The following is a 12,929-nucleotide window of genomic DNA, read 5'->3' as shown; positions in this document are numbered from 1 at the left end:
AAAGTATTTTATGTAGTGTTACTAATATTTCAAAGAGAAGTAACAATCTTTCTGAATATGCTAACAACTTCTAAAATCCCACTTTTTGAAAGATTTGCAATACTCCTACTGATTTGAGAAACAAAGATAAATATAAAGTCATTTCCTAAGACAATAACAACTTTCTTCTCATGTCCTGGTGTTTGCACTGTTTGTCCTCTTGTGATAAAGCGCCCTTACGTAAGTAACATAAGGAACACTGAGTTTCATCTGCTCAGTGTTTCACGGTCTAGTCACTCATGATCATGTGACTTAGGCACTGCGTGCGCATCCAGGAAGTGAAAGAACGCATGATTTTTGCTAGTTCTTTTTCCTTTTTATTTATTTAGAGTTCCCAGTCCACGCTGTCTTCTGTGGGTGAATTTTCCTACCCAAATTACCCTACTCTAACTCCTCATAGACATGCCAATTGCTTGTTTCCTAGGTGATTCTGGTTTCAACCAAGTTGGTAATCCATATTAACTACTGTGGCATTTAGATTTCTCTATGCATGAAACTTTGAACAGATGTTTCATTCAATACTATGCTGTGCATGTCACTGGATAGTTACAACTTTGTTATTGTTTCAAGAGACTCACAATTTCCCACAAGAGATGGGTCTTTACAATTAAATATCATGTAGTCAACACAGTAAAAGAATAGTCTAAAATAGAAACAAAAATGTATGCAAAATAAGTTTGGGAATAATTATCAAGAGACTCTATTAAAACTAACATTTTGTTGGTAACATGCAAGATCCACACTCATTTTTCCATCATACATGATGTTAATCTCTCTAAAAGTTAACTAAGTAAAAACAATTTTTATTTTATTCATAAAACAATAAAACTAGAAGTAAACATAAACACAATAAAAAATAAAGAGATTTGTTTATTTACTCAAAAATGTCATTCTAATGTTTATTTTATTGTAATCTTCTAGTAACTGAAGATTAAACAGTTATTATTCTACTTACCATTAGAGAGTGCAAAAAGTGGTGAGGGATTAAATACATTTTAACAAACTATTGATTGCTGCAAACATTGATTAGTGAACTAAAAGATAAAACATGAGGAAGAAACAGAGTGAGCCCCAGTGATGGACTTCAGAAATAAATTTTTCTTTTCAGAAAAGTTCTCTGATCCTCTAGCTTAATCTTTTTACCCCCTAATCATCAATACACCCTGAACCTTAGGTGTAGAAGTTTTTGTTTTGTTTTGTATTTTTTTGTTAATGTTTTCATTGGGACTGGATTATAAAACTCCACATTTTGATAGCTTGTGGCTGTTTTATTTTTTCATTTTTGGTTGTTATTTGTTTGTTTGTTTGTTTAATGTTCTCTGGTGCAAAGAAAATTTTCTTTGGTAAGGAGTGAATACGAGTTGGTTACAGAATACAAAAAAAAAAAAATGTTAAAACTATTACCAAAAAACAAATGAGGCTGGTGAGTGCAATGGATTGGTACCATGTATGATAGTTTGAACATATAACAGTACAAAGAGCCATGTGCTAGAAGCATGGATACAACCTTGTAGCTGTTGGGAGGTGGCAGAGACCTTAACAACAGGATCTAGAGGAAGGTCTATGGTAACGAGAAGCATGCCCTTGAAGGTGATGGTGATGGTCAGATTTTAGTTCTCTATTCTTCTTTCCTCTTAGACTTTGCTTCACACACATTGACAACCATAATGTACATGCTGCTGCTTTGCCAAAAATTCATAGGCAATAGGACTGGCTGGCTCTGAACTGAACAGTGCAATATTATAAGCCAAAATGAATGCTTTAGTTTTAGAATATTGTCCTACAGGAATAGAAAACTGTTTATCACAACTATGTTCTGGAATTGGTACTGGGGAAGGCAGGAAGGCAGGCTACAAATTTTAAAGCATCTTAAAAACACATGAATGTATGTTCTCTTCATTTGCCTGTAGTAATCTTAATGTAATAAATAATAGTGTTTCTTTTTACTAGCAAAATTACTTAAATGGCACCATTTTTTAACTCTGAAAGATAAATTATGTACACAGAACATTTGGTCTTTGTTGTGAAGCAAATGGAGCCCATAGTAGAGCCTCTAGTAGAGCCTCCACCTTAGAATTGGTAAGATGGGCTTACTGGTTTAGAAAATTTCCTAATGGGAAATGGATCTAAGACTGATAAGGGCCAAAAGAGCGGCCTTTGGTCACTAGAAACATGCCCTTGTTGGTGATAATAAGACTCTAGCTCTTTTTTCTTCTTTTCTCTTTAACTTCTGGCGATGAGGGATATAAAACTAACATACTACTGTAAACACACAGACTAATAATATTTCCAGAGTGAATTAACATATCTATGCAAAAACACTCAGAAAGGATAGCAATTGAAGTTTTAAGTTACACATAAGTATAGGAGAGGAAAATATAAGCAAATTCTTCAGCAAATGATACTTCTGAATTCAATAGTAGAGATGAATAAGGTAAACACTCAGAATTTAAAAATATGGTCTTTGCACTATTGCTTAGAAACAGGGAATAAAATCCAATGGAAGCCTGACCTTCAAGGAGCTCTTGAAGCCAATACACACAACATAAAAAGCAGCTATGAAGGAAGAGACAATCATAATATCTATCTCTTGGTTTGTGCCAGATAATTAACTAACAACAATTGAGCCTGGATGTAAGACAGGGATATTCAAATATTGTAAAAGAGTAGATCACACCCTTGTGTTTAAAAATAATCCCAGGCATAAATTTATATACTTCTTAAAATGTTGCCTATTTACTATTAACAACATATTCTAAACGTCACTGAAGTATGTTTTGGTTGGTTTTGGCTCCCGCCACCCAATTTATAAAACAAAGTACACACTGCTTCTAAAATTCACTAAATATGTAGACCTTTAATGCATGTGTTTCCTTTCTATGAAATTGCCACACAATTGCCAGGGTAATTATTTTTAAAATTCTTGAGTGGATTTATTCTACTTTCAGTACAATTCCTGAGGCTTTGTAGTTACATGAATTCTTGTGTTTCACATTGTACACTTGTACAAGGTGCCTTACAGCCATTCTCAAAATCAACCTATGGCTGGATACTTAGGCTTCCTGAAATGAATGTGAATGTGTTTAAAGGTCCTTACAGGCAGATTCTCAAGGATACTTTTTCCATGTCATCTGTCTACTGACTTGATCAAGCAGGAGATTTTTACCATGTTCTAGGTTGGGTAGTCACATATTTTTTCATTAGCCATATATATATATATATATATATATATATATATATATATATATATATAACAGTGGGACGTGGTCATTGGACCTCTGGGTGTTGAGAAAAGACAAGTTTATTCAAGGAATTCTAACATTCTGTTACATAAAATTCGAGCAAATGAGGAAAGAAGATTGAGCTTTATCAAAAGAATCAGGCATTAAGCTGGATGGTAGCTGGTGATTCTTGGAGATAAGGACTAAGTATCTATAATGAATTTTGTTGAGCTAATCTTCCTTACATTGTATTGTGTGTCTCTATATTTTCAATTGTTAATTATGAACTGACAAAGAGGTATGTGCTAGAAGAATTTTTGTATTATTATCCTACCAGGAGCAGCAAGGTAAAGAGCTAGCCACATTATAGGGACAGGCTAGGAAGTCAGGTTAAGTTCGATGAGTTACCAGAGAGATTGTACCAGTAAAAGACTTATAGTTTTAATCTATATTAGAAGACTTCCTGTTATTATTGGACCTCTGCTGGGTCCAAGAAAGTCTTGTAATAGAATTTACCTACATTAGTGATAGAAACCACATCTGACCTTGCCAATTATTTTGGGGATAGGAATATCAGTTAATTGGATTTAAGATCAAGTCAAAGACAATAAAGCACATAATAAGTATGAAACTATCTTTGGAATGTCTTCCTAAGCAGAAGAAAGAAATGCTATTTTACACGTTGAGATAGTATTTTAGTTGGATGGTTGTCACAGATAAAGATAACACTTTTGTTTTGAATAAGCAATGAGGCATTACTGAATGACACTGCAGAATCACTTGTATATATGTTGGCAATCAGGTGGCAATGTTATGAGAACCACTGTCTATTATGAGTGAAGGTGGGGATGGATATGTCAGAGACAAAGTTGTCACAGGTTTGTAGAGACTGAAGTGTGAGTGTGTTGTGTGTGTGTGTTTGAGTGTGCAAGCAGTGTTCATGTGCTTAGGAGCAGGAGGCACACCTGATGCCGTTCCTCAGGGTCAGCTACTTAAATTTTTTGAGACAGGGTTTCTCACTTGTTTGGAATTTACAGAATAAGTTTAACTGGTCAGTATCTAGACCTTGAGTTTTACAAGTATATGCCATAATATCCAACTATTGTATTATTTGGGTTTCATAGATCCAACTTAGGTCCTTTGGCTCACAAGGCAAGCCAGACACCATGATAGCTAAGCAATCTCCCCAAGTTGAAAACAATGTTTAACTTTAAAGAAAGCATGAGTGACCAAGGCACAGGAGGAATATCTCATACTGTGTGGTCAAAAAGAATGACCAATAAGAGTAACTTTGTTGTATGTGGTCGGACTTCTAGAAGCCGGCTCAGAGAAAAAGGACAACTAACACATAGAACATTTAAAATATGTTTACTTGAGTTCACTCTAGAAAAATGAGGCAAAATAGATATGCTGACAAGTACATGAATATTCTGTGGCATTATGAGGAATGGTCTAGGGACTTTATATAGCTGTGCTTAACTAGAAATTATCTTTGTAATCCACAAAAAAAGGCTGAGGTGTAACTTTGGAAATTTCACATAGTGGACCCTGAACACTTTCACTTTCCAGTGTTTCCAGGTCTTCCTCCAACCTTTGTGTCCTTCTTTAAAAGAAAAAAAAATAAAGATTTTTTACAAATCCAACTTGTTTTGCTGTCATTGGGAGCATGGTCAAACTATAATTTTGACCCTCAAAGAAAACAAAGTTTTTCACGATCCCCACCACTGCCAGCAGCTGTCTATTATAGAGAGCTATCCTTCAGTATCCTAGTAAAGAGCAAGCATTCGGTCAAGAAAAGCTTAGGTGCAGGCATGCTGTTACTGGCTTTTATTCCCAGCACCCAGGAGACAGGTACATCTCTTAAGTTAGGTTCAGTCAGTTCAGTTGAGCGTGGTGAGTTCCATGAATCAGATGGGGGTCAGTGCTGTTGATCGCAGTCCCATTGAGTTCATTCCTGAGTTCATTCAGTTCATTCAGGACAGGCAGTTGAAGCCAGAGAGCAAGTAGATTAGAACAAATGGCCAGAGTACGTTTGAGACCAAGCATTGAAATTCAGTTAGGACATGAGAGAAGCTAGATTGAATCAGTTTGGAGAAGAGTTGGAGCCAGAACAGCTGAGTTGAACCAGTCACCCAGAATTCAGAAAGAACTAGAAAGGAGGAGTTTATTCAGCAGTAAGCCTCCAAGACAACAATTCAATTTTGCAAATTTAAGATACATGTACACAAATTTGTTTTGGAAATATGGCCTTAATGATGAAGGGAAAAACAGGGAAGAGGTGGAAGGATTCAGATAAAGAACTCTTAAAAGATTATTGTGTTGCAACATCCTTAAATGATGAGGGAGAAGGCAGAGGGCACTGCATACAACACTTATGTGCACAATTCTTACTGGGAAATTATTGATAAGTATAATCCATGAACTTCTCTTTTCTTATTTTCTTCCGTTAGAAATAATGGATTTATCTTATCACTGTAGAATTGACAATAAGTGGTCCCAAGCTTATGCACAACAGCTTTTTACTGTGCTGTCTTTCTCAGCTTTTCAATATAATGGTTTGTTGCTCTTGAGATAATAGTTTGAAAAATCATACAAGCTGTTTGGATATTTGCATAGTGATTATATGCTGAACAGCAGCTTGGATTTTCTATTTCCATCTGTTTCGACTTAGTAAGTGTAAAAAGTATTATTATTATCATTATTATCAGCATTGTAATTATCTGAATTCCATATTAGGCAGCAGGCAAACTGCATATAATCTGTAGGTGGATAAAATAATTTTGCTGGAAATAAAATTTTGTTTTATACAATAAAGTCTTTTGAATTCAATTCCCTTCTCAATTTTAAAAGGGCAAGTTTATTCAAGTGTAAATAATATGCTCATGTCTGTGACTAATGAAACCATTTAAAAATAATAAATGAGTCTGCAAAGCTTCCAGCATGTATTCTTTTTAACACTTTGCCCTTCAGTCCCCTTGCACAGTGAAGGTAACCCTGTCACTACTTATAATCACCATTTATTTCTAAGAATAGAAACACTTCACTGGTCTTAAACCCCTCCTTTTCTTACAGAACTAGACTTCAGGATTGAAGCAAGAAGAGATTCTCAGACTCAGAAGAGATTTAATAAATTCATTCAGTGGCTCTCAGAAATCCCCATTGCCTTCTAGTTTCCCATGACCCCTAAACATTAAATACCAATTCTTGCTTACAATTAGTGTTTATTATTCATTTGATCTTATTAGGACCACAAAACAATTCCAGGTAAGTTTCATTCTATGACTTTCATTTTCTTCAGATATGTCTCTTTTGTGCATTGAGTGTTCCAGACCTCTAAGATATTCATAAAAGACTTAGTTTTATGATATTATAGTATTTTCCAGCTATTTTTCAAAACCATACTATATTTTTAAACAAAGAAAATATCTGCTGTCCTGAAAATACAGCTAACAAAATTGCTGATCACTGAAGTGCTGTTTTCAGATTAACACTACAAAGTCTAACTGTGCATTTGTCTCATGCTGTTGTTGAGACTGATGGATATACACGAAATATTTAAGGCTCATCATTTCAAAACCATCCTTGCATCCTCTAATTTGATAGACTCTTGTACATTATTTTTTTGTAAACTAAAAGCTCATAGCTATTTTACTTCAAGTTTTATTAGGGCAGGAGTCTTGCCAATTTCTGTTTTCATTTCCATTGTTAATAGCTTTGTGTAGCCTAATAGTTAGTCAAGGCCGAAAGACCATGAATGAACACATTGGCATTTATAAGGATATGTGCTTTGGATTGTGGAACTATTTGTGTAGGTTAGAATTAGCCAGGAGCTGGAAACAACCCAGATGTCCTTTAACAGAGGGATGAATACAGAAAATCTGATACATTTACACAATGGAATATAACTCAGCTATTAAAAAGAATGAATTCAAGAAATTTTTAGTTAAAAAGATGGAACTGAGAAAATATCCTGAATGAGGAACCCAATCACAAAAGAACACACATAGTATACACTTATTGATAACTGCATATTAGCCCAAAAGCTCACAATATTCAAGATATAATTCACAGACCACATGAAGCTCATGAACAAGAAAGACCAAAGTGTGGGTGCTTTGGCTCTTCTTAGAAGGTGTAATAAAATACTCATGGGAGCAAATATGGAGACAAAGCATGGGACAGAAACTGAAGAAGGGGCCATCCAGAGACTGCTCCTCCTGGGTATCCATCCCTTGTACAGTCACCAAAAGTAGAAGCTGATGTGGATGCCAGGAAGTACATGTTGACAGGAGCCTGATATAGCTGTCTACTTAGAGGTCTCCCAGAGTCTGACATATACAGAGGCAGATGCTCACAGATAACCATTGAACTGATCATGGGGTTTCCAATGGAGGAATGAGAGAAAAGATTGAAGGAGCTGAAAGGGTTTCCAGCCTCATGGGGAGAGCAACAATACCAACCAACCAGAGCTCTTAGGGTCTAAACCACCAGCCTGGGAACACATATGGAGGGACCCATGGCCCCAGCTGTAGTCAGAGAGGATGACATTGTCAGGCATAGGTGGGTGAGGAAGTCCTTGGTCCAGTGAAGGCTGGACACCCCAGTGTGGGGGATATCATGTGTGGGGAGATGGGAGTGGGAGGGTAAGTGGGGGCATATCCTCAAAGAAGCAGGAGGAGGGGGATTGTATAGGGAGTTCCTGGGTAGGGGAGAATGGGGAAAAGGGATTACATCTGAAATGTAAATAAAATATCCAATAAGAAAATTAAAAAAAAGAAAACTATTGGGGGAAACTTTATTTAGCAAATATTATCTTTACTTGTTTTACTTCAAAAACACCAGAGAACATGTAATCGTTCCATGATCTTTGAGGATCTGAAATTATGTTGTTATTAGCCTTGTTGCCACATTTAATTGGAAATGAGGGATCATTACTTTTTCACATAATCTATTTAAACAATTCTTAAATCTGGCGCAGCTATAGGTCAACAATTTAATGTGACTCAACATCAACCCAAGTTCATTAACTAAGGTTTTGTTGCTGCCTGATCATATAACAATAAATGCAAGTTTGTGTTGCAAATAGTGATCAGCATATAATCAACAGCTAATGCTTGTAAAAAAAAACTTTATGAAAAAGTATTTTAAATCATATAATATGCTTTTATAAATAACAGTAATGTTTGATACTTTGATGTAATGAGAAGAATTTCTTATGAATAGATCATACTAATTTATGGACACAAACCAGGGGTGAATACAATCTTTAGTTTCTAAAATGCCATTTTCATCACAGTTAAATAAATAGCAGAAAAGTTTTTTAACTGTTCATTATTCATTTGATGCTGCATAATTATCAAAGGGCAGAGGTTAAATTAATTACCTCAGTGAATATGTCGAAATTGAACTTTCAGCACCTAAAAAAAATGTGTTTGAACAAGACAGATAGAGGTTATTTTCTTCATTTGAATTTGTCACCACTAAGGTGACAGGGGACAGAATCTGCAAATATAGATAGCAACTCTCATCAAGAAGCAACATTTGTTAGAAGAGAGTGCCTCTGAACAACCGTCAATCAAAAAGTTACATCATTTGAAATATACTTGGTATGGTATAAGGAATTGAAAAATCAGAAAAGTAATAACAAAATTTTGCCTAAAATTGCATGAAGTAGTAGTTCAGTTAAATTTGCAGGGTGGACTTAAATTTGAAATATTCATGTCCATGATATGTATGCTGTTAATACATGTAAGCATTTACCTTGGAATACATGGCCAACTCCAGCTCATCAACTGAATTTTGAATTTATAATCTTTACATTATACTTAGTGTAAATTAACATGTTTCATATGTACTTTTGTTATGTTATGTTTTGTTCTGTGGTCAATAATACATTATAACGGGACAAAGTAATATATTTATGATATATAATATATTAATGTGATGTAGTGATTTTACAAATGGTTGTGTTGTGGTTGGTTTACAAGTTTTAGGTTTTCGTTACAAAATAGAAGGAGTAGTACATTTGTAATATTTGAATCTCAGAATGTTTAAATGATTACCTGTATGAAGGGAAACATTTAGTATATACTTCCTAAAAATAATAAAAAATTAATAAAAAATATATTTTCAAACAATATCATATAGTATATTTGTGAAATATTGAATTGTACTTAGAACAAGAGGTCCTCTACTTCCGAAGCCCAATAGGAGCCACTAGCCTGAATTCTGTGCCAATGGATTCACCTAACTGAATATTTCATATTTTAAATGACTCAATTTTTGGTTTCTACTATACAATATTTTGATAGCACATTCAGCAAAATATCAATACCTTCTAGAGAGTAGCCAGATACCACATTAGAGACAATAAAAAAATTAAAAAAATAAAAAGACAAAAATTCAGAGCACAAAGTACTTTCATGTAAGCATGTAATCAACTTATCAACACACATGAACGCTCTAGAGCAAAAAGAAACAAGAACAGTATAAGGCAGGAAATAGTCAAACTCTGGGCTGAAATTAACCAGTTAGCATCAAAGAATATTATAGAAAGAATCAACAAAGCCAATAGCTGATTCTTTGAGAAAATCAATGAGATAGATGAACCTTTAGCCAAACTAACTAAAGGGAACAGAGACAGTATCCAAATTAACAAAGTCAGAAATGAAAATAGAGACATAACAACAGAAGAAAGAGGAAATTAAAAAAATCATCAGAGCCTTACTACAAAAGCCTATACTCAACAAAATTGGAAAATCTAGATGAAATGGATGATTTTCTAGACAGATATCACATATCAAAGTTAAATCAGGAGCAGATAAGCTATCTAAACAGTCCCATAACCCCTAAGGAAATAGAAGTAGACATTAAAAGTCTCTTAACACAAAAAAGCCCAGGGTCAGCTGGTTTTAGTGCAGAATTCTACCAGGCCTTCAAAGAAGAGCTGATACCAATGCTCCTCAAACTGTTCCACAAAATAGAAACAGAAGGAACACTATCTAATTCAGTCTATGAAACTACAGTTTCTCTGATACCTAAACCACACAAAGACGCAACACAAAAGGGAAAAATTCAGGCCAATTTCACTAACAAATATTGATGCAAAAATACTCAATAAAATATTCTCAAACTGAAACTAAGAACACATCAGAACAATCATTCACCATAATCAATTAGGTCTCATCTCAGGAAGGAAGAGATGGTTCAACATACAAAAATCTATCAAAGTAGACTACTATATAAATAAACTCAAAGAAAAAAATATACAAGATCATCTCATTAGATACTGAAAAAAGACTTCAACAAAATACAACACCCCTCATGCTAAAAGTCTTGGAAAGATCAGGAATTCATGGCATATCTAAACATAATAAAAGCAATATATAGCAAACCAACAGCCAATATAAATTTAAATGGAGAGAGACTAGAAGCAGTCACACTAAAATGAGGAACAAGACACTCTCTCCCTATCTATTCAGTATAATACTTTAAGTTCTAGCTAGAGCAATTAGACAGCAAAAGTAGGTCAAGGGGATACAAGGGGATACATTTTGAGAGAAGGGAGTCAAAGTACCACTATTTGCCGATGATATGATAGCATAAGCAACCCCCAAATTCCACCACAGAACTCCTACAGCTGATATACAACTTCAGCAAAGTGGCTGAATATAAAATGAAGAAAAAAAAATCAGTAGCCTTCCTTTATAAAAATGAAAAGCAGCCTGAGAAAGAATGTAGGGAAACAACATCTTTCACAATAGGCACAAATAGTATAAAATATTTTGGTGTAACTCTCTTACCAAGCAAGTGAAAAATATGTATGACAAGAACTTCAAATCCACCAAGAAAGTAATTGAAGAAGACCTCAGAAGATGGAAAGATCTCCCATGTCCATGTGTTGGTAGGATTAACATGATGAAAATGGCCATTTTATCACAAGCAATCTACAGATTCTATGCAATCCCCATCAAAATTCCAACTCAATTTTTCACAGACACACAAACAACAATTCTCAATTTCATATGGAAATACAAAAAATCCAGGACAAACAAAACAATTCTCAACAATGAAAGATCTTCTGGGGGAAATAACCATTCCTGACCTCAAGCTGTACTTCAGACAAACAATAGTGATAAAGACCACTTGGTATTGGTACAAAGACAGGTCAATCAATGGAATAGAACCAAAGACCCAGAAGTAAATCCATACACCTGTGGACACTTTGTCTTTGACAAAAAACAAAAACAAAAAATATACAGTAACAAAAGAAAAGATCTTCAATAAATGGTGTTGGTCTAACTGGCAATCGGTATGTAGAAAAATGAAAATAGATCCATATTTGTCACCTTTCATGAAGCTCAAGTCTAACTGGATCAAGGACCTCAGTGTAAAACCAAATACATTGAATCTAATAGAGGAGAAAATGGGAAAGAGACTCATTGGCACAGGGGAAAATTTTCTAAACAATATCAATGACTCAGGCTCTAAAATCAAGAATTGATAAATGGGACCTCATGAAACTGGAAAGCTTCTGTAAGGCAAAAGACATAATCAATAGGACAAATCTGCAACCTATGGATTGGGAAAAAACATCTTCATTAACCCTCCATCCAATAGAGTGCCAATATAAAACAATATGCAAAGAACTCAAGAAGTTAATCTCAAAAAAATCAAATAACACTATTAAAAATTGTGGTACAGAGCTAAACAAAGAATTTGCAGCAAAAGAATCTCTAAGGGCTGAGAAGTAATTAAATCAATGTTCAAGGTCCTTAATCATCAGAAAAATGTGAATCAAAACAACCTTACGATTCCACCTTACACCAATGAGAATGGCTAAGATCAAAACCTCAAATGACAGCACATGCTGGTGAGGATGTGGAGAAAGTGGAAAAGTCCTCCATTACTGGGTGGGATAGCAAACTGGTCTAATCACTCTGGAAATCAATCTGGAGATTACCCAGAAAATTAGAAATAGACCTACCTGAAGACTCAGCAATACCACTCCTAGGTATATGCCCAAAAGATTCTCCACCATACCACAAGGACACGTGCTCCAGTATGTTCATTGCAGCCTTATTTGTAATAGCCAGAAACTGGAGACAACCCAGATGACCTTCAACCGAAGAATGGATACAGAAAATGTGGTTCATTTACACAATGGAATACTATTCAGCTGCTAAAAATGAGGGCATCATGAATTTTGCTGGCAAATGGATAGAACTATAAAAATATTCTGAGTGAGTTAACTCAGACCCAAGATGACATATGTGGTATGTACTCAGTGATAAGTGGAGACAAGTGTACAGAATACCTAAGATATAACCCACACACCATAAGAAGTGTAACAAGCAGGAAGACCCAAGATGGGATGCTTAAATCCAATTTAGAAGGGGGAACGAAACAGTTATGGGACGCAGATGGAGGGAGGACCTGTGTGGCAGGGTAGGAGCAAAAGGGAACAGGATCAGGTAATGGGGGTGTGGGGCAACGGCTGGAGATAAGCCCAGAAGGTCAGGAGAGTGAGTTGATGCAGCATTCAGGAGGTGGCAGGTGGGGGGACCCTCTAGAATGAACCAGAGACCAGGGAGGTAAGAGAATCTCAAGACTCAATGAGGGTGAACTTAGCCAAAATGCTCAAAAATGGGGACAGAGTACTCAAGAATC

General features: G+C 35.3%; 1 protein-coding gene across 2 annotated transcripts in view; it reads right to left on the bottom strand.

The window, feature by feature from the left end:
* The window catches only part of Galntl6 (polypeptide N-acetylgalactosaminyltransferase like 6), a 984,872-nt gene that overhangs the window by 677,237 nt on the left and 294,706 nt on the right, over positions 1-12,929 (bottom strand). Inside the window, exon 6 of one of the 2 annotated variants that reach the window (XM_028757776.1) lies at positions 425-451. The exons of the other annotated variant lie outside the window; for it this stretch is intronic. Within the exon in view, the coding sequence (XP_028613609.1) occupies positions 425-451 (27 nt within the window). The remainder of the gene's footprint in view (positions 1-424; positions 452-12,929) is intronic. 2 annotated transcript variants of the gene reach the window in all.

Source organism: Grammomys surdaster, unplaced genomic scaffold (assembly GCF_004785775.1).
Source record: "Grammomys surdaster isolate TR1022 unplaced genomic scaffold, NIH_TR_1.0 126182, whole genome shotgun sequence".
In the NCBI taxonomy this organism is placed as follows: Eukaryota; Metazoa; Chordata; class Mammalia; order Rodentia; family Muridae; genus Grammomys; species Grammomys surdaster.
The sequence above is the reverse complement of the archived record's forward strand: the minus strand, read 5'-3'. Positions and strand labels throughout refer to the sequence as shown.